The sequence below is a fragment of the Elgaria multicarinata genome, chromosome 8 (genome assembly GCF_023053635.1).
Source record: "Elgaria multicarinata webbii isolate HBS135686 ecotype San Diego chromosome 8, rElgMul1.1.pri, whole genome shotgun sequence".
Classification (NCBI taxonomy): Eukaryota; Metazoa; Chordata; class Lepidosauria; order Squamata; family Anguidae; genus Elgaria; species Elgaria multicarinata.
In genome coordinates this window covers 32,595,276-32,619,310 of record NC_086178.1, presented here as the reverse complement: position 1 = coordinate 32,619,310, position 24,035 = coordinate 32,595,276, and the positions used below count along the sequence as shown (strand labels likewise).

The following is a 24,035-nucleotide window of genomic DNA, read 5'->3' as shown; positions in this document are numbered from 1 at the left end:
ATCTAGATCTATTAAATTTAATATATAGTCCTACTGGTGTCATAGATTTTTGCCCATGAACATGGAGGGCTGACTCAATGTATAAACTGGATGTTAGTACAAATACTTTCCCCCATACTGCTTCCACGCCAGTGAAATACATTCCTCCAAGTTAATTACTCCAGGATAACTACCAGCTTTTGGGCTTCTACTGACAATTATTGATCCCCTGACCCAAAATCCTTCATGGAAATCAATCTATCCTCTGCTCCCATTCCTCCCATAAGCATTAATCTAGGGTGAAGAGGAAAAAGTAACTCATAATAACATAAGAGTCCTGCTGGATCAAATCGAAGGCCTGTTTAGACTAGCATCCTGTTTCATTGGCCAACCAAATGCCTCCTGGTGACTATGATGGTAATTGTCATTGCTCACAGATATTTGCTAGCAAATGGTAATTCAGGCCCATATGGCCTCTGAACTTGGAGCATATTAGCAACATGACTTACAGCTAGGGTTGCCCCTTAGGCTTCACCCAAAAAGAGGACAAAAGAAGATACCAACTTGCATAACTTTTGCATATACTAATTGACATATATAGATGCACATTTAGAAGTGATGACTATAACTTAAATAAAAATACAAGACATCTCTCCATAGTGTGAAGACTGAGTAGGTGACCTGTGTGCCGCTCAGTCTGCCATCCAGTTGCTGTTGATGGGTAACTAAAAAAAGCTGCTCCTCCTCCTCCTCCTCCTCCTCCTCCTCCTCCTCCTCCTCCTCCTCCTCCTCCTCCTCCTCCTCCTCCTCTTCTTCTTCTTCTTCTTCTTCTTCTTCTTCTTCTTCTTCTTCTGTTATTACTTTAAACCAAACTTTTACAGGGGAGCCCACCAGACAGAGGACACCTTCAAACAGAGGACTGTCTTCTTCCAGCTCTTCAAAGAGATGACTGTCCTCTGTAAAGTGGGAGACCTGGCCACCCTACTTGTAGTCATTGATAGCTACTCCTTGTGATTTAAAAATTCACATTCTTTCTTTTAAATAATCTGCTCCCTTTCATGAGGTCAACTATGTAGGAATCTCTTGAAAACAAAAGGCTTCAATTTTGCATATTTAATTATTGTTAATTTTTATAGGAAGTTTCAGAAATATTTTTTGTGAGGTTCAAACCTTGCACAAGGATCTCTTAGCGGCATTTGTAGGAGACCCGCTAGTTGGAATGCACTAGAAATGTCAGTTTTGTATCAATGAACAGAAGTATATTGCCACCTTTTGGCTCTACAATATAACTGCAGTTCATAATATTTATTTTTAAACTTTGGTTGTTTGGCAACACTCAAAATAGCATGTTCTAATATACTGGCCTTTTAGACTTGCATTAAGGCTGAATAAAAACCTTGTGCTACACTATCTTGTTTTAATACTCCCCACTGAAATAAATAAGTAAATAAGATTAAGGGGATGTGAGTTATCCAGGTGCTACTTGAATTTAATTCTAATTAGTATTTTCCCCTGAAGGAAGAAAGTGGGATGTAATGCCACAGGTTATCTTGGCACATAGTGAAATCTACTTTGATCACTACTTTGCTGACTAAGTGACTCATATAGTTGAGACCAATAGTATGAACTTATGATTCTCAGTGTTGTAAGCTGGGGCATTAACAGGGGCCTAATTTAGGAGCCCTTTCCCTGGAGTAATTTTGACTGGAGTGTAATTTAGGTCTTGCACAATCCCAGTTGAACAGGTATGATTGATAGTACTGTTATAGCCAACCTGTTCAGAAGCTATTGGGATTTTTTTTAACATACCTAGTGTTATAACAGAATCACTCTTCTCTCCACTAGATGGTGCAATATAACTTTTCTGATAGTTCTAACATAAGTCAAAGCTCTGTCTCATTCATTACATATAATGGTTACTACGCTGTATTTTGCATTTCTCCCTTGTATGCTGAATAACATGGAAACAGTACAAACGTTGCTTTTGTTAAATAGATGTTGAAACACTTATAATCAAACAAAATATTTTATTATTTACACATAACAAATGTACTGGTACAAATATGGGAAAGTGCTCAAATCTGAAGATAATGTCACAGATCAGTGTATTCATGATATATGCGCACCTCTGATCTTCTGACACTCTGAAGCGACCTAATGCTTTCACTCCTTGCTCGCATGTTTGATTTCCCGAACAACCTTTGTGAAAATGATCTACACATGAAAAAGTAGATGATTGGGTCTAGGCATACATTGCATGCAGACAGGAAAAGAGTCACTTCCTTGCAGTAGTACAGGATTTTGTGTGCTGAATCATCTAAAAATTTATCTAGATGGCCAAAAATAAAAGGTATTCTGCACAAATGATATGGCAAAAAACAAGTAAAAAACACAGCTACAACCACCCTTATGCTCTGGTTGTGTTTCCGTTTGCGACTTGAAGAGCTGATAAATTGCTTGCTTGATTTATAGATATATTTTGATATTTCAATATAACATCCTATTAATACTAAAAGTACAATGATAAACATGCCATTATTGATGTAAATGACAGCTTCGTGCCACTTGACTCCCAAAGGACTTTTTAGTTTTAAGCAGTCACCCACATTTTTCCTAGTTGAGTTTCCGTTTGTAAGGATCATATTAGGCAAAGCTAAAAATGTCATAACAATCCACACACATGCAGACAGAATCTTGGTGAAAGTGATGCTGTACATCCTTGAATCTCCAAATGGTTTCACCACTTTTAGATACCGGTCAATACTAATGAGGCCGAGAAAGACAATGGTAGTGTACATGTTGGCGTAAAACAAAACAGTTGTATACCGGCACAGAAAAAAATGGAAGTACCATGGCCCCAGTCTTGAGTCTTGAATAATTTTAAATGGAAATGTTAATGTCATCAACAAGTCTGCAACCACAATGTTTTTGAGGTAAAAAATGAAGCTTGTCTTGTTTCTGATGTGGAAGAAAATCCATACTGCCAAACTATTCAGTAAGATGCTTGCCACGAATATGATGAGGTAAAGTACAGGTAAAACAATGGTTGTAAATTCACGATTGGTAGAATTCCCAGGTAGTTCTTGTGAATAATTGGTTAAAATACTGGTGTCTTGACCCAGATGATGATGATCTATAGGAATGATGGGGAAAAAATCATCTAAGTTGGTTAAAAATTGTAGCTGTTCATACGTTGCCCTTATGTAACTATAGAAGCAATAACTCCTGGTTACATAGAAGGTGCTTAGCACGATATCCAGAAAAGCAAAAGTAGGAAGAAGCATGATTCACTTTGCTTCCTCTTTTGAATCTGGTAACATGTGAAGCCACCCTGAATCATTTCCCTAAATTTATTACTTGGATTGTGTCCATATGTTGCTGTGTAGCCTTATTTCTGTCCATAGGTGAGGATGTAGTTGCTTGTAGTGGAAGAAGAAATCTACTGTCTGTTGAGCCACTATTTATATAAGATATGGCAATTGGCACTTTACATCAGGCATAGTCATAGGCCTCATCTACACCAAGCAAGATATTGCACTATGTAAGCGGTATAAGGGAGGAGCCACACTACTGCTTTATAGCAGTATTGAAGTGCACTGACAACTGTTGGGGCCCATTGACACATACCATATACCGCTTTCATACTGCAATATTCTGCTTGTTGTGGCTCCTGCCTTTTATATACTGCTTTCATACCACTTTCATATCCTGCATAGTGTGGGGCTAAGCAGGATGGGACACTGGGGAACTTTGGCAGAGTGGTGTCCTTTAAAAATAGCAGATGCTTTACATATTTGAGTTGGTTTTAAGAGCCATACCACCAGAATTTAGTGTGGGCAGAAGTTGTGTGCCTGCAGTCACATTTATTACATATATAATAACTATGTGACTGAGCAATTGTGGAGCAAGTAATTGACTAAGCACTCCAGAGGGCAGGAGTAGAAGTAAGTGGTGGAAATGCCATGGAAGACAATTTTGTCTAAGCATTGGGTAATACTTCTTGAATCTAAGAGCTGCTTGATAGTGGAACAGACTATATCAGGAAGTGGTGGGCTCTCCTTTGCTGAGGAATTTAAGCAACCATCTCTCAGTTGCAAGAAAATCTGCATTGAGCAGGGCGTTGGATTACATGATTTCAAGGTCTGTTTCAGCTCTGATTCTGCATAGAAAGAGAGCTATTAGTCATGATGGATGCAAGCCTCTCTATTTAGAGGCACTATGCTACTGAATGCAAGTTGCTGGGTTGCAACACCAGTAGAGGCCTATTGCTTTAATCCCTGGTTCTGAGTGTTCAGGAATATCTGGTTCATCACTACTTGAAATGGGATGCTAGACTTGGTAGATCTTTGGTCTGATCCAGCAGGAATGCTCTGATGAGGATAGCTGAGTTTATAAAGTTCTACATATGGTTGGAGGAGGTGTTTTCTGATGCTGCCTTTTGGCAGTAGTACTTGTAATTCAAGAAAAATTATTTATTACTCTGTTTCTACTCTACAGAAAAGGGCTTTACTACAGCTCTAGCATGACGTGGCAGGGCGTGCATTGTCTCAAATGGCAACTGCAGCCAGCTGCACAAATACACTTAGTGTTGCAGATGACTAAGCTCCTGGTCTGCATGCAAGGACTTGTTGGGTTGAGCCCTGAGAGACTTAGACAAGGACACAAAGGGTATTGATGGAAAACGTCAAGGCTGGAACATAGCTGCTGTGTTCCTAATGCTTAAGACCTGTTCAGCAGTAGAATGAGCTGCTTAAGGAGACTGTGAAATCTCCTCTGGATGTTTCTAAGGAAGAAGGGCATATGTCAGGTACAAAGTAAGAGATTGTGCTAAGATATGTAGGGCGTTCCCCACTGTGGATAGTTAAGTTTTCTGATCTTCTGTAGCAGAGAGCAGACAGCTATGTAGGACTGGAGAGGCAGGCTGGATGGTAGTCCTAAATCTATGCCAATTCCAGGACCACAAATCATCCTGTGCCTGTTTAGGCATGTCACGGGTTTCCAACATTTGTGGCACCACGCTTTAGGATTTTGATCAGATTGAACTGGAACACACCTCTCAGTTGCATGGCTCATAGGGCATATGTTGAATGTTAACCATGTATCAGACCTCCAACTACTTGTCTCTAGATTTATGAATGCAGCAGGCTGAAGATGGACATCTGTGTGACTCCAAACCTTCCATACAGATAATTGGAGCTATCCGCTTTGATAGCATTCATTTGCTTGTTGTGTTTGTTTGGGGAGGAGGAACATGGAGTCTGGATTCAAGCACTTTAACCCCAGACCGGTGCTGCCCAAAGCTTGACAGTACAGTCTGTCCTGCGTGTTCCCAACCCAGCGTCAGGAGCTGTGGTTAAAGCTCTAGATGCTAAGTACAGTGTCATACCAAGTTAGAACTAGATGTGCAGAGCTCTTCTGAAAATGAATCTTTAGATATTTTATTCTATCTAAAATTATTTATTGGCTGCCTTTAAGGGTGGAACCCTTTATTACTTATTTGTTGCATTTATATCCCACCTCCTCCCCACAAGGTGGCATACATGATCCTCCTCCTCTCCATTTTATCCTCACAACAACCCTGCGAGGTAGGTTAGGTTGAGAGTCAGTGAATGGCTCAAAGTCATCCTCTGAGCTTTATGGCTGTGAGGGAACTTGAACCCAGGTCTCCTGAGTCCAGTTCAACACTCTAACCACTACACCACACTGGCTCTACAGATTATAGCTGGTTGCAACCTGGTTAGTGTTAAACATAGCTAATACTAGCACAGTCAAAATTATGGTTAAGGGTGGAGAACTTCATAGGAAGGGGGAGCTGGGCTGGGAAAAGACTACAATCCCGCAGCCTGCTCTTTTTCTTGATGTTGAAATCGCATTCCTTAATTATCTTCCCATAGCCCTTAGTTACATCTTGTAACAAGCTATTCAGAAACTTTAGCTGGTCCAGCGTGCTGCGACCAGACGGTTGACTGCGGTCAGTTACTGAGAGCTTTGGCAATTGGGCGGCATAGAAATGCAATAAGTAAATAAATAAACTCCCTTGTTACAGCACTTTCACCAGCTACTGGTCTGTTTCTGGGTAGACTTCAAAGTGCTGATTACAATTTATAAAGCCCTATACAGCTTGGGATCAGGCTACCTGAAAAAAGGCATTCTTTAAGATCTTCTGGAGAGGTCCTTCTTTCGAGAGCGCCACCATCAGAGGCACATTTGGTGGCGATGTGTGTGTGAGAGGGCTATTAAGGTGGCCGCTTCCAGGCTGTGGGAGGCTAGGTTCGCTCCCTCTCCTGTCCTTCTGACAGCAGGCAAAGACTGCTTTATTCCAAAAGGCCTTGGGCCTGCAAGCGAGTCTATGGGTTGGATGCTGTTTTCATTCTGTAACTGTTATGTTTTTATGGCATTTTAATGTGTGTTATTGTTTTAATATATTTTAAATTGTTTTGTAAGCCACCCTGAGTGCCACCTTTTAGTAGAAAGGCAGGGTAGAAATCAAATCAAACCAAATAAATAAATAAATACAATGCAAGGCTGGTTGGGGAATGCTGCGAACTGTAGGACTTTTTTCTTCTAAACATGCCTAGGATTGCACCCTAATGTGGGTTAAGTTAGGGCACAAATTTATCTGGATAGTCACCACCCTCTGACATGGGAGGCTGGTGACTATCCTATGCGGGGCGGATGGAACATGGAGGGGATCCTCTCCTCTGTGCTCCAGCTACAGAGCCTGGAGAAGAGATGATTGAGGGGAGACATGATAGCACTCTTCAAATACTTAAAAGGTTGTCACACGGAGGAGGGCCAAGATCTCTTCTCGATCATCCCAGAGTGCAGGACACAGAATAACGGGCTCAAGTTACAGGAAGTCAGATTCCGGCTGGACATCAGGAAAAACTTCCTGACTGTTAGAGCAGTACGACAATGGAACCAGTTACCTAGGGAGGTCATGGGCTCTCCCACACTAGAGGCCTTCAAGAGGCAGCTGGACAACCATCTGTCAGGGATGCTTTAGGGGGGATTCCTGCATTGAGCAGGGGGTTGGACTCGATGGCCTTATAGGCCCCTTCCAACTCTACTATTCTATGATTCTATGATTCTACTCCACATTTTGCCTAGGTGGGTGATTTCACCTGTCTAGCCACAGCTTTGGGAAGGGGGAGGGAAGGAGCCTGGAGACCTGTTAGGAAGCTGCGTAAAGCAGCTTCCCCATTCCCTTCCATGCTCCCAGGACCACTCCCTTTTAACCCTCTCTGTGCTCCATTTCCAGGCACAGCAATGTAGCTGGTGTGGAGAGAACTGCAGCAACTATGAGGAGATGAGGATGGGGAGAGCAGTTTCTGGGTTCTGACCTCAGTTCCCAGAAACTGAATAAGCCTGAGTTCCCCAGACAATATCTAAGGGACATAGGATTGCCTCTTTAGTTGCTGTTTGAGAACATGTGGGTTGGTGTGCTTATTTAACTGGTCAATCTATGTCAACTGAACATATCTGATTCATGTTAGAAGGTGCGCTGTCTATATTATGTGATCCCATGAAAGGGCCCTTTGTTTTTATTGGGCAAAATGTAATAAATTCGCCTTTTCCAATGATACAATATTATCTGCGAAATGAAATAATCTCAAAGGTAAAAATTCTACCATATCCCCAGAGAACTGGAAACAAATTGTGGCTTTGTTAAGTGTATGTGTGGTTTCCCCCCCATATTTTTTCATATCAATCTGTTAAGGTTGGGAAGTTTTTGCTATCATGTTCGTTTGGAGTTTTGCAGTAATCTGTCCACAGACTAATATCAAGAGAACTGCTGATGTTCATCCAGTATCACACGCCAGTTTTTTGATACGTTGATATTGTAAATGAAAATACTGCTTTTCAGATGACGCAGTGACATGATTTGCGCCTGGCATGCATCACAGTTTAAATAAGCCATGGTAGTTTACTTTGATAATGTGAATTGGACCAATGTGTGATAACAAGAAGACACACAAATTATTGTAAATTTCTTTTAGATTTTCTATGATCGCTTGATTTTTAATAGTTAATGGTATGTTCAGTTTGCTTGTATGTAAAAATTTTATTCGCTGGAATGGTCTATTGACTGCAATAAACTGTTGTTGTGATTAAGAAGACACACAAATTATTGTAAAGGGAGTGCATGCAAAAACTGTCTTACACAATTTTTGCATGACTACTAACACCCCACACTTCTTTTTTGCCACGCTGGACTTCTTTGTTTTTAACACCAGATGCAGAGGTTAGAAGCAGGAACAAGGCAACTTTATTGTACCTGTTCAAATAATCTGTTTTGTGATGCTTCCTTCAAGGCCAACTCTAATAAAAGTGGGGACTCCTAACAGGCAGCTAATTAAAGGGTTTGTCACCTGCCTTTATGTAACTGCATTGCTTTTATTACGTAAGAGATTATGTTCAAACTTGTGGGAAAGCTTAAATGGGGCAAGCAAAATTCAGTTTTGGGCGGCAATTCACATATCATGCACAGTGTTTATAATTAATGACTTCATGTTAACCAGACAGGCTGGGAGACAAAAAATATGCACATAACCAGAAATCGCTTTGGAATGGCTTACTGGGAATGTTTTTGGATTTTGTTTTTTAAATTAACACTGATAACATGGGCCTTCATCACAGATGCACATGAATTCTGATTATTATTATTATTATTGAGCAGGAAGACCGGGCGGGTGGGTTTTAAACTGTCATGTTTGTTATTCCAGTATTAACTAGGGATGAAAAGAATCAAATAGTCCTATTCACGCAGTCTTGTTATGTTATATGTGCTTATAAGTGATATGAGACAGAGGTTTATACTGAAAAAGTGGATACAATCATATAAATAATTAAATCCTCTTTAAAACACTCTACGGGAATCCCTATTTTAAAAAATATTAATTACCTGGAAGCTTCGCATAGGACATGTTAAACCCCATTATTATTGTTGTTTTGTAGGTCAAATGCTTTTCAGGAGACACGCTGGTGGCAACTGATCTGGGGTACATCATGGGTTGTACAAGTTTTAATTTCTGAAAAATATAGGAAGTGAAAATATTTACAATAACCAAATATAGCAGTGCCTTTTAATATCTGGGCAAAAGAATGAGCTGAGAGACAATGGTACCTCTGTTCAAATTATGCTACATGCTATTTATTCTCGGGATTTGTGTATTGTCCTTATTGTAGTAATGAACATCAGTACATAAATTATTTTCAGCTATGAAAGCCCAGACGGCTTGGTTAGACTAGTACAGGAAATGCTTGACATCATACATTTGTGGTCTGTGTTGACATTGAACAAAGAGAAAACCTCATACACCCAGCTTGTTGACCCGCCTTGGTTCTATGGCAGGTAGCCATTTCCTTTTTTGTTTTAGACATCCTCTCTTGCCACACCTCCCCTTTCTGTCCTTTCTTTCCCAATAGAGAACGATCAAGATGTATGGATCAATTTCAGCATTGGTGTTACCAGCAGAGCCTTCCCTGAAGTGGGAAGGCAGCAGTTGACCAAGGCCACCGAAGAACGAACAAAATAGCAGTGACTTCAAGTTACATTATAATGTACTGAAATGGCTTCCTGGCTTTTGTACAGGTTCCCTCCATTCTAAAAGATTGAAATGCCTCCCTGAAGGCTTAGTTCCTAGCAGTAAGAGCTTCAATTTGCAATATCCTGGTTTTTTAAAAATATTTGTTTTGTATTTTTGTCCCCACTCTGTTCGTCCTCCTCCCCGTTTTGTGTTTGGCCCTGTGTATTATTGGAATGCTGCCCCTGATAGCTTCTCCAAAATTTAATTTGATCCTTGCATTGAAAGAGATCCCCCACTGCTGCAATAAGGGGAGAGGAGCAATTGAAAAAATTGCCCATTTCCTGGAATTATTCAAGGAAGGATTCTCCAAGGAATTCACACACACACACACACACATACACACACACACACACACACGATGAGGAGATGATTTAGATGACATTGCAGGGATTTCCAACTCTTGGTTCAATGAATCACCGCTGTCCTATTTGGCTTGGACTCCTCACATTAGACTCATGGGGTGATTTTTCTAGGCTGCTTCATGTCTTACACAAGAGCAAAGCATTTGTGCCACTGTGCACATAATGGGGAACTGCAGCTAACCCAAACTTCCTGGCATGCATGTCTCTGTGATGTATGTGGCCAGAAACAGGATTTTGACATTTGCACACATCAGATCTTTTCATGTGTGCATAAGTTGTTTTGCATTTTCTCCGTTTCTGTAAAGAATACAATGTGTCTGACACAGTATATTTATATAGCAGAGAGTTTGGATTCTTCAAGAGATTGTTGGATACTAGATGATGTGGTAATAGTCAGGGTGTGTGTCAGTGTTGTGCAGAAAGGGCCTATCATGCTGCCAGGTGGACTGCTGCTGGCCTATCTTCCCTGACTGACTCTACTGGCTCTGTTTGTGCTGTATTATATTTGTTATTGTGGGTATTGTCTTGTGTTATTGTAGAGCATAATGTGTAAGGGGGTGGCAATACGAATTGTGCAGGGCAGAGGGAGATATAGCGATGGCAGGGCGAAGTGCCATCACAAGGGAAGGAGAGATAGATATTTAACACCAATCGTACCTTCTGGCCACCCTGCCGCCCCGGGGATGTTGGAGAACGAACCAGGCCAACCACAGGCACTCTCCTTGCTCCTATGCAATGCCAGGTTGGTTAAAAACAAAATAAATATCATCCATGATCTCTTTCTAGATGAGGAGGCCAACCTGGCATGCTTCACAGAGATCTGGCTAGGAGATGACAGTAGCCCGACATGGGCCCATGCCCTCCCAGCTGGGTACTGTGTTAGTGAGCAGGTGAGGAAAAGTGGGCAGGGGTGGAGTAGCTGTGGTCTACAAAGACAATCTCAACCTGTCCAGAATTTCCTGTCCAGGAATTGAATCACATTGAGTGTGTGTACCTGAGTCTGAAGACCAAGGATAGATTAGGGATTCTGTTAGTGTACTGGCCACCCCACTACTTATCTGATTCCCTGGCTGAGCTCACAGAACTGGTCTCAGAGTTGGTGTTGGAGTTGCCCAGGCTTTTGGTGCTCGGTGACTTCAACATCCCATTCAAGACAAGTTTGGCAGGTGCAGCTCGGAAGATCATAGCATTCATGACAAACATGGGCTTATCCCTACTGGTCTCTGGACCCACACATTCTGCAGGTCACACCCTCAATGCTGTTTTCAGCTCCAAACAGATGGTTCTGTGGGCGGAGGTGATAAATACCTCTGTGTTGTTATGGACAGATAATTTTCTGGTTAGGGCTAGTATCACACCTACTATCCACCCCTGCAGGGGTGGCGGACCTATTAAGATGGTCCACCCTCAAAGGCTGATGGATCCTCTTGCATTCCAGATAGCCTTAGAGGGTTCTATGGCTTGTATCGTTGACGATCCTGTTGAAGCCCTGGTCAATAGTTGGAATCAAGTCCTAACTAGGGCTATCAACATGATAGCCCCCAAACGTCCTTTCCAACCTGCTTCTAACCGGGCTCCTTAGTATACAGAAGATCTCAGGGAGTTGAAGCGGGAAGGACGATGACTAGAGTGCTGATGGCAGAAAAATCGACTCCTATCTGACAAGACATGACATAGAGAACAACTTCGTTCCTATAGGGTGGCAATATGTGCAGTGAAGGAAGCTTTCTTCTCTGCATGCATTGAATCTGCAAATTTGCGTCCAACAGAACTGTTTAGGGTGGTGAGATGTCTAACTCAGACACCTTTTCCCCTGAACCTGATTTTACAGCCTTCAGTAGTTCGCTGTGATACCTTTAACAATCATTTCACAGATAAAATCTCTTGGATAAGAGCCAACGTAGACCCACTCATCATAGCAGAAGCTGACAATGGAGTGTCCAGTAACTCCGCAAGTAGAATTACACTGGATCAGTTTCAGTTGGTGAGTACCGAGGATGTGGACAAGCTGCTTGGACGAGTGAGGAGGACAACTTGCCCTCTCGATCCCTGTTCTTCGTGACTGGTCGTCCAGGAAGGAGATGCAGTTACACAACAACTATAGCATATTATTAATGCATCTCTCAGAGAGGGGAGTTTTCCATCATGCTTAAAAGAGGCGGTACTACGTCCGCTTCTTAAAAAGCCCTCCTTGGATCCCCTGGACCTTAATAATTACAGACCAGTGTCAAATCATCCATTTTTGGGCAAGGTGATCGAGAGGGCAGTTGCCTTTCAACTCCAAGCAGTCTTGGATGATACAGATTTTCTAGACTCATTTCAATTTGGCTTCAGAGCAAGATATGGAGTTGAGACTGCTATGGTCACCTTAGTGGATGATCTTTGCAAGAGTATTGACAGGGGGAGTATGTCCCTGCTGGTGCTTTTCGACCTCTCAATGGCTTTCGATACCATCAACTATGGTATCCTTCTGGAACACCTGAGGGGATTGGGAATCAGGGGCACTGTGCTCCAGTGGCTCTGGTCCTACCTCTCTGGTAGCTTCCAGATGGTGATGCCTGGGGATAGCTGCTCCTCAAAGAAGGAGCTGTTGTATGGCATACCACAAGGTGCCATCCTATCCCAAATCCTGTTCAACATCTACATGAAACCGCTGGGAGAGATCATCCGGAGGATTGGGGCGGGGTACTATCAGTATGATGACGACACCCAAATATATTTCTCTATGCCTTCGACAACAGCGTTAGCTAAGGATAGTGTGTCTCCTCTGAATGAATGCTGAGAGGCGGTAATGGGCTGGATGAGGAAAAACAAACTTGAATCCAGACAATATGGAGATGCTTACTGTCAAGGGCCCTAACCTGGGTTTGGAAGTGTGTCAACCAGTTCTGGATGAGGTTACACTTCCCCTGAAAGACTGCATTCGCAGCTTGGGGGTGCTTCTGGTTCCGTCGCTCCAAATGACAGCCCAGATAGATGCGATGGCCAGGAGTGCCTACTATCAGCTTCCGCTGATACGTCAGCTGCACCTCTTCCTAGAGTTGGAAGACCTAAAGATGGTGAATCTAGAACATGGGTTGGTAATTTCAAGGCTCAACTTCTGCAATGCGCTCTTTCTGCCTAGTCCAGAAACTTCAACTAGTTCAAAATATGGCAGGCAGGTTGGTCACCTGTACACCTAGGGGTGACCATATTACACCAACTTTAAAATCTCTTCACTGGCTGCCAATTAGTTTCTGGGCGAAGTATAAAGTGTTGGTTATTACCTTTAAAGCCCTACATGGTTTGGGTCCAGGTTACCTGCGGGATCGCCTTCTCCCATACAATCTGCTATGCAAACTCAGGTCCTCTGGGAAGAGTTTACTCCAGTCAGCCACAACTAGGCTGGCAACTGTTACTCAGAGGACCTTTTCTTCTGCTGCCCCCAGACTGTGGAATGGCCTGCTGGAGGAGATTTGTCAGCTTAATGCTCTCTGAGTTTAAGACAGCTATGAAGACTAGTCTCTTCCGGAAGGGCTACCCAGATGAATTTTAAACATAAGAATTTTAATATGTTGTGATTGTTATTTTACTATTGTATTGGTTTCATATGCTCTTTTAACTGATTTTATGGATTATATTTTATTTAGCGTTGTTCCCTGCCTCAATCTAGAGGGAGAGGCGGGTAATAAATATTATTTCACATTATATTATTTTATTATTTCATTTCTATATCACCCCATAGCAAAAGCTCTCTGGGTGGTTTACCTCATTATTGGATTCATTTGAGTATTCATTTGAGAAAGGTTAGGTTTGTTTTCTCATTGTTTACTTCCCTCCTTTTTTGCTGCTCCCTCCCTGTATCCCATATGCCTTCATGGTGCTGTAGCACAGTTATGTTGAATTGCTGGGTCCCCCCTTTCCTGGTGAAAAAACCCATTAACAACCCATGTTCTAGATTCACAAAATGACAACCTGTAGTTTAAACAACCCAGAGTTCACAACACAACAAAAAACCATGGGTTCTCCTTTTTGGTTGTTTATAGTTAACAAACCATGTTTTGTTAGTGTCTCTGGGTTTGGACATCATGACAACCCACAATTCAAGATCCCATGGGTTAAATAAACCATGGGTGAGTGTTATGAGCAAACCAGGTTACTGAGTACCAAGGTGTCTGAAACTTTGACATGATAAAACATTTTGGAACTGTCCTTCACATTTATGAAGTCTAGAGACTTGCTTTTCTGCTTTTATAGTTGTGCTTTTCAGCTTTTCTTTTAACTGTGCTTTCTTAGCTTTTCTCCTAACTACCAGCATTCATGGAAGTCATTGCAGTTTGCCTCCAGAAACCAAGGAGCATATTCAAGTCCCAAGATATGAAGCTAGTTTGGTAGTAGCTTTTCCAGTGATGTAAGCAGTCTCGTGTGGCACAGAGTGGTAAGCGGCAGCTACTGCCAGAACTCTCCCCACGGCCTGAGTTCGATCCCAGCGGAAGCTGGTTCTCAGGCAGCCGGCTCAGGTCGACACAGCCTTCCATCCTTCCGAGGTCAGTAAAATGAGTACCCAGCTAGCTAGGGAAAAGGTAACTGCGACTGGGGAAGGCAATGGCAAACCACCCCACTACAAAAAGTCTGCCAAGAAAACGTCAGCGAAAGCAGGCGTCCCTCTAGGAGTCAGTAATGACTCAAGTGCTTGCACGAGAGGTTCCTTTCCTTTCCTAAGCAGCATAATGCTAGCTTTCATAATCTTCTCATGAACTCCGATGAGCCTTAATTTATTTCCACACTATAGTGGGATGAAAACAAAGTCAGTTTCACTGCTGGGTCAGAACAAAGCCTTGTCCAATACTGCAAGGGCTAGTACAGCAGTCCGTTCCCACAGTGGAAAACCCTTCCACTTGTGTTCCACAGCAATTGATATTCAGAGACATACTGTCTCAGATAACGGAGGTAATATATAACCGTTATGACTAGCAGCTACTGATAATTTTATTTCCATGAATTTGTCTAAGCCCTTTTGAAAGCTGTACAAGCTGGGGGCCATGACTACATCTTGTGAGAGTAAATTCCATAGTTTAACTTAGGGAGCAATCCTATGGCCACTAGACACTGTCTAGAGGGCCATAAGATGCTTCGTTTTTTGGGAACTGAGGTCAGAGCCCAGAAACTGCTCTTCTCTCCCTACCGCCTCGTAGCTGGCGTGGAAAACAGAATGCAGAGAGGCTGAAAAGTGGGGTGGGTCATGGGGATCAGTGGAGACCACAGAAGCTGCTTTATGTAGCTTCCAATTGGGTCTCCAGGACCCTCCCCAAATCTGTGACTAGATGACATTGCTCATCTAGGCAAAAATGCAGGGTGGCCAGTGCACGGAGGAGAGGATCCCCTTCATGCTCCAGCTGCCTTGCATAGGATAGTTAGCAGTCTCCGATTTTGGATGCTGGTGACTATTCAGAAAGCATTGTGCCCTCAGTTCTGCATGAAATACATTATTTTCTCTGTCCTGAGTCTCCCACCATTTAGCTTCATTGGATCACCCAAGCTTCTAATATCACGAAAAAAGGAGAAAAATTCTCCCTATCCTCTCTTTCCTCACAATGCATAATTTTATGCACTTCCATTGTGTGCCCCCTTACTCACTTCTTTCTAAGATAAACAGCCCCAGACGCTGTAACCTTTCCTCAAAGGGGGAGTTGTAACATTATTTTGATCATACTGGTTTCCCTTTCCTGCACCTGTTCCAGTTTTTCAATAGCCTTTTTGAAGCACAGTGACTAGAAGTGTATGCAGTGTGGTCGCATTGTAGTATTGTATAAGGGCGTTAGAAGTTTAAGAGACAAATTTATTTTTTATTAGTTTCCTAATGATTCCCAACATGGAATTTGCCTTTTTCACAGCAGCCAACGTTCCCATTGAGCTAGTGATCAGTCACCACTAGCTTGGCCCCCATCAGCCTATGTGTGAAGTTAGGATTTCTTTGCCCAAGAGAAAGTAGATCCGGGTTGAGCCTGACCTGTTTATGGAAGGACAAAAGTTTAGCTAGTCACCTGGCTTCCCAAATGCTGACATCAGCCCTCTTATGCAATCTGAGACACAGTGTGTTGGAAGCAGGGGCTGTACCTGAAAGATTCTGGAAGTCCAATTATGATGCTATGAAAAGATATCTTGTCAAGCTCAGAAATGGTTGTAAAGACAATTGACATTTAAATATGAAGAAAGTGGATGAGAAGTAACCAATACCTTTTGAACCTCCAATTCAAACTGAGGACATTCTAGATTTACACCCCAATTTGTTGTGGGACACCACATCTGAAAGTCAGTCTGAACAAGAAAAGCATGCTCTCTCAAGATAGTCCATGTTATTGGAGATTACTGATAAGTTCAGTTTTCTCCTTTTTACTGGAAAGTTGGAACTGGTGAGAGATCATTTCGGAGTTCTTTATGATTTCACAGAACGAGCTGACAGATCACAGCTAAGATAAAACAACTTTTCTTTTCCATTAGTGGCTGTTTACTACTGGGCAAGGTGTGCCTCCAAATATTTCTGTTTCCTTTCATGGCCAGCTAAAGTTTGCCTTCAATATTACACTTTGGCAAATGTATATAGCCACCACTTGTATGTTCAGAAGGTACTGACAGCTGCTTCAATCCCTGTTGTCTGATATGTGCATTTCAAAAAATGTTTGTAATTTCTTTGTTTTTTGTTATTTAACATTAACAGTCCTGAATCTTCACTTCCTCCTGCTTCTGTGTTGGTACCCTTAAGTACGTGTATGTGTATTACATCTGAATCTTGCCTTTTTCTCCAAGGAGTTCAGCATGGTGAACATTGAGCTATCCTGTTATATTTTCAGACATTGCTCTTGGTAGCCTTCCATCATCAGGCAACCTCCAGATGTGTTGTTGACAGGGGATGATGGGAGTTGTAGTCCAAGTTTGGAGCAACTGTTCTGAGATGTAAGAAGGTTGACTGAGATCAGGACTTGTCCAAATTTACTTTGTAGTAAAATAAAACAATTCTGCTCCCTTTCCTTCAGTGCAAACCCTTTCTTATTCTAGCCTAAGTAATCCTAACCAGGGCAGGATCTACACTACTGCTTTAAAATGGTTTATAACAGTAGTGACAACTGTTGGGTCCCAGGACACACTTCATGTACAGTTTTCAAACTGTTTTCAATGTGTCATATCCTGCTTGGTGTAGATTTGGCCCACGTGTGTACAGTTGCCTGTGTTAAAAACTCATAGGATTTTTATAGTAAATGTTTTCCTTCTTGCAGCTGGGGATGTCAACATAGGACTAAAATGGTATTAGTTTATGCTAGTGGGGAAAAGGCTTACTTGGCTGCTCCAATAAGAGTTTTAGTGTAGAGAAATGCTTTTATCCACAGATGTTTTATAGATTGTGTTGCTATATATCTAGCATCAATAAAATGAGAGCTTATAGGTAATAAATGGATGTTAAGTATACATTGCTACAAATATGGTGCAATTTGTTGTCACTAATGTGGATAGACTGGTTTGTGTATATGAGTGAAAAAGCCCGACACAAGAAACTAAATCATAGGTTGCAAGATATACTGACATTACACAGAATGATGGGTTAATAAAATATGTAATGACTAGGGTGTTGGATTATTTGACCTATCAAAACCCATCAAAATGTTGGAGGGATAATAGAAATCATTGCATGGAAACCATACAACTATCAATCTGATTTTTCTTTCCTACTTATTTTGTTTTCCTGCATGAGATTGCATTTTATTCGATCATTTAGATCAGGAATGGGTAGATTTCAGTATATACTTAGGATAGACTTGGAATATATTCAGGATATACTTATACTTACATGATATACCAAGTTTCAAAAGCTGGAGCCTGATGCAAAAGCTAAACTCTTGGAATTAAAGAATTCTGAGCCCAGGAACTTGTTTTGAATACCAGAACTAAATGGAGTTCACAGTCATTCTCCATAAAAATCCATTCCTGATTATGCCAAGCTTTCTAAATTTCAGCAGAATAATTTAGGTGAGGGAAGAGGGTTTTGTGTGTGTGTGTGTGTGTGTGTTACTGGTGTTAAACAATTGGGAATTAAAATCTAATGATAATAGACCTAAGGACCTTCTGCTATGTTCCAGGCATTTTTTAAAGGTTTGAGATAAAGAATCTTGGTAGTGATACAAATTGTGGTACTAGTTCTTTAGCAAGCAAAGTGAGCTTATCCTATCCAGGCAAAATGACATACATTCCAGCATATATACACTAAGTCACTGTATACACCATGGCATCCAAAGGCATAGATTGTACAGTCTGCCATTTCATAGTCTGCACTTGCTGTTGTATATTTTGAACTGGTAAATATAACTGTACCTGTGTTAGTATATATCCTAAATCAAAAGAAACCCAACTCTCTTGGTTCTAAATCAGTGGGAGACAGACTGTTGCAGAATAAATGAATCCAGCTAGGCTGTGAATAATGTCTTCAATAATGTATCATAGTAGAGGAGAGGGCTGAAGCCAATAAATAGTCTAGCATTTCAATGTGGATAGGGAGACATTTCCCCCCCTCTCTCATAATACTAGAAATCAGGCTTATCCCATGAAGTCTATTGGTGGAAGATCCAGGACAGATAAAAGGAATGACTTTTTCACACAGTGCATAGTTAAACTATGGCATTCACTTCCACAAGGTGTAGTGGTGGTCACCAATTTGGATGGCTTTAAAAGGGGGTTGAATAAATTCCTGAAGGAAAAGGCTATTAATAGCTATTAGTCCTGATCACTATATGCTACCTCCAATATCTTTGGCAGTAAGTCAGTTGCTAGGGAATATGGATGGGAGAGTGCTGTTGCACCCGTTTCCTGCTTGTGGGTTCCTGGTTGACAGGTGGTGAGCTACCGTGTGAATGAAGTGCTGGACTAGATGGATCTTTGGTCTGATCCAACATGTCTCAGGAACCCATAAGCAATACATTTGTGCAGTAGGCCACTTTGAGGAGGCAAGGGGGCATGCTGAGGCTGGGAACTGGAATGGGATATTGCAGATGTAGGCCAGATCTGTACAGTGAGGGGAAGGCAGTCATCATTATCTGATATTGCCCAACATTAGATTGTTTGTGTGTAGCTCAGTGATTAAGAGAGAGAATTCTAGTTTTTCTGTGACTTTAATATTTGCATAACCATATTTTTAGTTTTTATTTATTTTAGTAACTTTTCTGTTGTTGAATGTGAATTTTTAAGTAGTCTGTGCATGTTAGTATTTCTGAAAGATAGGGCAAACAGCTTCTCCATTCTTATTCACAACCTTCATCTATGTCTATATGTACTACCAGATAGGTTTCTCTGATTTGGGGAAAGGGTTTTTTTTCCCCATTCCTTTATCAGCTCTATGTTCTATAGCATCTATTCTGTTGCCATCTTAATGTGGGGGGAAAGAACTGACTTTGAAGGCATGGTAAGTACTGCAACATGTTGGTTACTTTGCTGTAGCTTTTCTTATTCTATTTCTACAGATTATAGTGCATGCAATGCAAAACAAAACACAGATTTGAACTCTTTGAAGTGCCAATATCTGAGCTTAAACATTTCTAGTATTGATTAAATTAACAGGGTTTACCACGGCACTAATTTACTGATGCTTCAGCAAATGCAGTGTTAACCCAGCTGGAGTCTGGGCCTTTCTAAACAAAAATGCAGCTGTTTAAATTACAAGAGAAGTGGCAGCCATTTAGCATAACTAGCTACTGAAAGCGTACTATCTGGGGAGCATGATGAATGAAGCTGAGTGCAAAAGTAAGCCAGGTCTTTCCCCATCATGACAGTACAATATTTTAAAAAAATACATCTGAGGTAGAATGATACTGCACAGTGTGATTGCTCTGAGCCAATCTAGATCCAGGCCCAGGTGAAGGGCCAATGGGAACCCTAAGCTGAATTATAGGGATGTTCACATCTCAAATGATGGAAATTGGATGCAGGTGCAGAAATTTAACCTCAAGAACAGCCATGCTGGATCAAACCAAAGGCCAATCTAGTCCTGCATTCTGTTCACATGGTGGCAGATCGGAAGCCCACAGGCAGGACATAAGCAGAGTAGCAGGATATAAGCAGAGTAGTGTTTGGAGATGTTTTTCTCCCTGTGCACTTTCTCACAGGATGTATACTTTTATGTGCCTCTATCATGTGCCCCCTTTACTCAGTTTTCCCCCTAACCTGAATCTAGGGATGTTGGAAAAATCCAATTCGTGGAGGGTGGGGGAGCTTTTGTCGGCTCGGCTCCCAGACTTCTTCGTTCTGTCTTCTACTAGCTGGCCTGACTCAGTGCACAGCAAACTGGGCCAGCTGTAGGAATTTCTGTAAAACTTTTTTTAATTAAAAAATTAATCAAATTTTGGCTGTATTTACACAAATTTGTATAATTTATGCAATCAGCAACCATATTATATGCATATTATGCAAATTTGCACAAATTAAGCAAATGACGACCACAATTTGTGCAAATTGTACCCGTGTGCCCCACATAGCAGATCCTGGGGGAAATGGTGATTTTAGGCTGGGGGGGGGGGCAATTAAACTCCCGATTTCAGGAAAAAGCTCTTGGTTTGGCTCTGGGAAAATCCCACGAGCACAAAAAGGGCTGAATTTCCCTGCTAAATCATGCCAAATGCTGTAACTTTTCTTCATAGGGGAGCTGTTCCAATCTCTAATCATTTTGGTTGCCTTTTCTGGATCTTTTCCACTTCTACAATGTCTTTTTTGAGGTGCGGTGACTAGGGCCAGATCTACACTACTGCTTTAAAGTGCTTTAAACATATGGAGTGTGCCCTGGGCCCCAACAATTGTCAAAACTGTTATAAAGTGCTTTAAAGCAGTAGTGTAGATCCTGCCTAGAACTGAAAACAATATTCCTAGTGTGGTTGAACCAGAGATTTGTATAGAGGCATTATGATGTATTTGTATAGAGGCATTTATTTTATATTTTATTGCTTTTCTATTAATCTCCAACATGAAATTTGCCTTTTTCATGGGAGACTCACAGTGGACCAGCTACTGTTTCTAGGATTTCGGGATGTTTCCCTTCAAATATTTGCACACCAAAAGTCCTCACTGGGTCTGTTCTCTGCTTGAAGCTTCTTTAGGTGTTCTTAGGACCAGACTGGATGTGATGGGGGGGGACGACAGCCACCTGCATGTATGCCCCGTTCACCTATAAAGTAAGGGTGGGGGTAGACTGCTCTTTCCATGAAAAGGAGTACATGGGAGAAAAGTAACTGCTCACACCTCCCTGCCTTCACTGAGTTCTGTTGCTGTTGTTTAAGCAGTTTTCCTCAGATTATTTGTGATACAGCTGCCAGGCTAGGAGAAAATGCTTAAAACAATGGGCTGCAGCAAGGTAAGGCAGGAAGAGGGAGATGGCTTCCCCCCCCCCCCGCATTCCTTTCAATGGAAAGAGTTGGACTCCTCCACACATATGTGGATTGGAGAGCCATGCAGTTATCATCGCTGGACAATGAGCAGTTAACCCCAAAACATGCTTTATTTTTAACTCTTTAATTTTTAACTTGCAGAAATAGATGGTGTAGGATAGAATGCAAGTCAGAAACATTTTAAATTTAAATATTGCAAAGTATTTGCACAGCTGTGCTTACTATGAGCACTTCCTGTCCTTCGAATAGCAATGTTCTACCCCAGGGTTAGGCAATCTTTTTGGGCCATGGACAATTTGGGAAACTGTCCTGGGCGCCACCACAAAAAATGGCTGCCCTGGGAAGTATGGCAAAGGTAAACTGGCTAAAAGACCAAGGCCGGATCTACACTACTGCTTTAAAGCGCTTTATAACAGTTATAAAGCGCTTTAACTGCTTTAAAGTGCTATAAAACTGTTATAAAGCGCTTTAAAGCAATAGTGTAGATCTGGCCCAAGTATAAGGCAGAGGTGGGGTCTGAGGCCCAACACACCAAACAACTCCATTGAACCCACAGTTTTCAGCAGCAAGCAAAACCTATTTTACAGCAATACCAGCTGCTAGAAAGAAAATGTATTAATAATAAAAAAGTGGGATAGGCAGAGCACTTTGGTCAGTGCCAAGAAAGGTGTTCTACCCCACCCACCCCCCATCATATATTGACAGCAATGTATCTGTTGACTGGGAACATCCACAGACAGAATTCCTATCCTTTAGGCAAATGCCAAGTAATGTCTGACCAGCAATTTAAAATTTATTTCTAGTGTAATATTTTCATAATATACTTATCTTGTGACCTGGCTTCTGAAGTGCCCTCTTAAAATCTTGTTACTGTTGTAAAACTTGTACAGTTAACCTGGAACTCCATGTTGTTATTGTTTTTAAAAATCTATTAAAGATGAAGGGAAGAATACTTTTCTATGCTATAATTTCTTAACTCCCCCCTCATATTCGTCTTTTCTTCTGTGCAAATTTTGCAGATTGAACAGCTGCTCTACTGAGATACTAATTATACTGTAAATAGTACACTGCTCCACTCTACACTATTGTGATGCTAATTATATTGAAAACAGAAAAGTTAAGAGTTTCAAGAAACTGCAACAAAAAAACTTGCCTCCTCTTCCCATTTTGACATTCTGTAGCAATCTCTGCTCTTTCTCTGATGTAAATAAATTCAGAACAGATTGTAGCGTTGTGTTGGATGAATCAGTGTCTTCGTGAACTGAGTAGCATGTTGTAGAGAACAGTGCATTCTGAAATTCCAGGGCACCTTGGGAATTGGAGCAACCCAGACACCTTTGCATGCTACTACATGTGCAGGGAACTGTATGGCTGGTGAGTTAACTCTGCCTAGTGTTCCTTTAGGGTTGGGAGTGGAAGAGAGGCACCTGTGGTTTTCTTAATGGTGACTGTTGTGTGTGCATGCATGCAAGGGGGAAACTAAAGGATTTAAAAAAGTGGAAAGAGGGATAGGAAAGCAAAACACAGGTAAAATGCTCCCAGGAAGTTCAGAACATGGAAACGATCCCTTTGGCATCTGTTGCACACAGACGAAATGACATATCTCATGTATGCCAACTTCTTTTCCCTCCTGTCCCTCAAACAGGGACATTTCTTGTAAGTTCTCTACAGCTGGTAAGGCACACTTGGTTTACTATCTGTACAACAGCAAAAGCTAGGAAGAATAGTGAGAGTTTGGTGTCCCACAGATAAGTAGCCAATTAAAGGACAATCCTGTTGTTGTCTACTCAGAAGTAAGTCTGTTTGAGTTCAATGGGACCTACTTCCAGGTAAGTGTGATGGGACTGTAATCTTAGCAGCTGCATTCATTCCATTTTAAGACCAGGAGTTTTAATACCCTATTTTGTGGTGGTTTTCAGAGATTTCTAACTTGGCATGTACTAGCATGATTTCAGAACTTCTTATGTCTCATTAGTACAATTAAGAGAATTTAAATCCAATACTATTTTTGCTGAGCAAGACCAAGCAGATCTAAGAAAAACCTTTCATATCATTTTTTTTAAAAAATTGTAGGTTTCTTGTTTCATAATAGACTCCTACTTTGTTATACAATGTGAGTTGAGGCTATACCTTTTCCCCCCCACATACTGCCTAGAGGACTTTTCTCTTTCAGCTTTTAGAACCAGCATAGCAAAAATCAATTTAGACTTGAGTTATGTATGGGTTACAGACCAGTGGAAGCTTAAACATAGAAACATTTCACTCTGCTTAAAAGGTATTTTGTTCTTGAATGATTTGAGATATCATAAAACACAACTGCAAGCTTCCGTATTGCACTCTTTTGAGACAATTAAAAACAAATTACCTGTCATGTAGGTTGCTCTTCATTTGTTTTCCCCCTGCTTGTAGCTGTGTTTTCAGGATGCATTATATTCTCCCAGAATACTCAAATCCTGTTTGTTTTCACCAGTGCTAGAATAAGCACATGTCTTCAGATGAAGTATGAAAGAAATTATTTGAGTAAGGTAGATTCGATAATGCGAGGGAACGGGGGATTCAAACCCTCAATCAGTGTGTGCCGTCTTCTGAGCGTTTTGCTCCCCATCCGAATTGTCTCAGCCGGAAAGAACTTGAGCAACTGGCTTTCTCACTACCTGAGGATGACTCACATGTGAATGTAGGTGAGATTGGGAAACCTGAGGCTC

General features: G+C 41.4%; 3 protein-coding genes across 3 annotated transcripts in view; 1 reads left to right on the top strand and 2 right to left on the bottom strand.

The window, feature by feature from the left end:
* The window catches only part of P2RY14 (purinergic receptor P2Y14), a 39,842-nt gene extending 16,078 nt beyond the window's left edge, over positions 1-23,764 (bottom strand). The window contains exon 1 of the mRNA XM_063132071.1: positions 23,696-23,764. The gene's annotated coding sequence lies outside the window, so the exon portion shown is untranslated. The remainder of the gene's footprint in view (positions 1-23,695) is intronic.
* The window catches only part of MED12L (mediator complex subunit 12L), a 212,547-nt gene that overhangs the window by 96,183 nt on the left and 92,329 nt on the right, over positions 1-24,035 (top strand). The gene's annotated exons all lie outside the window — the stretch shown is intronic.
* Positions 1,993-23,766, bottom strand: GPR87 (G protein-coupled receptor 87). Its single transcript, XM_063132069.1, has 3 exons — positions 23,696-23,766; positions 8,885-9,011; positions 1,993-3,112 (listed from the first exon to the last, which is right to left on the bottom strand). The coding sequence occupies exons 2-3, from the start codon at positions 8,988-8,990 to the stop codon at positions 2,073-2,075; spliced, it is 1,146 nt and encodes a 381-aa protein (XP_062988139.1). The 5' UTR covers positions 8,991-9,011; positions 23,696-23,766; the 3' UTR covers positions 1,993-2,072.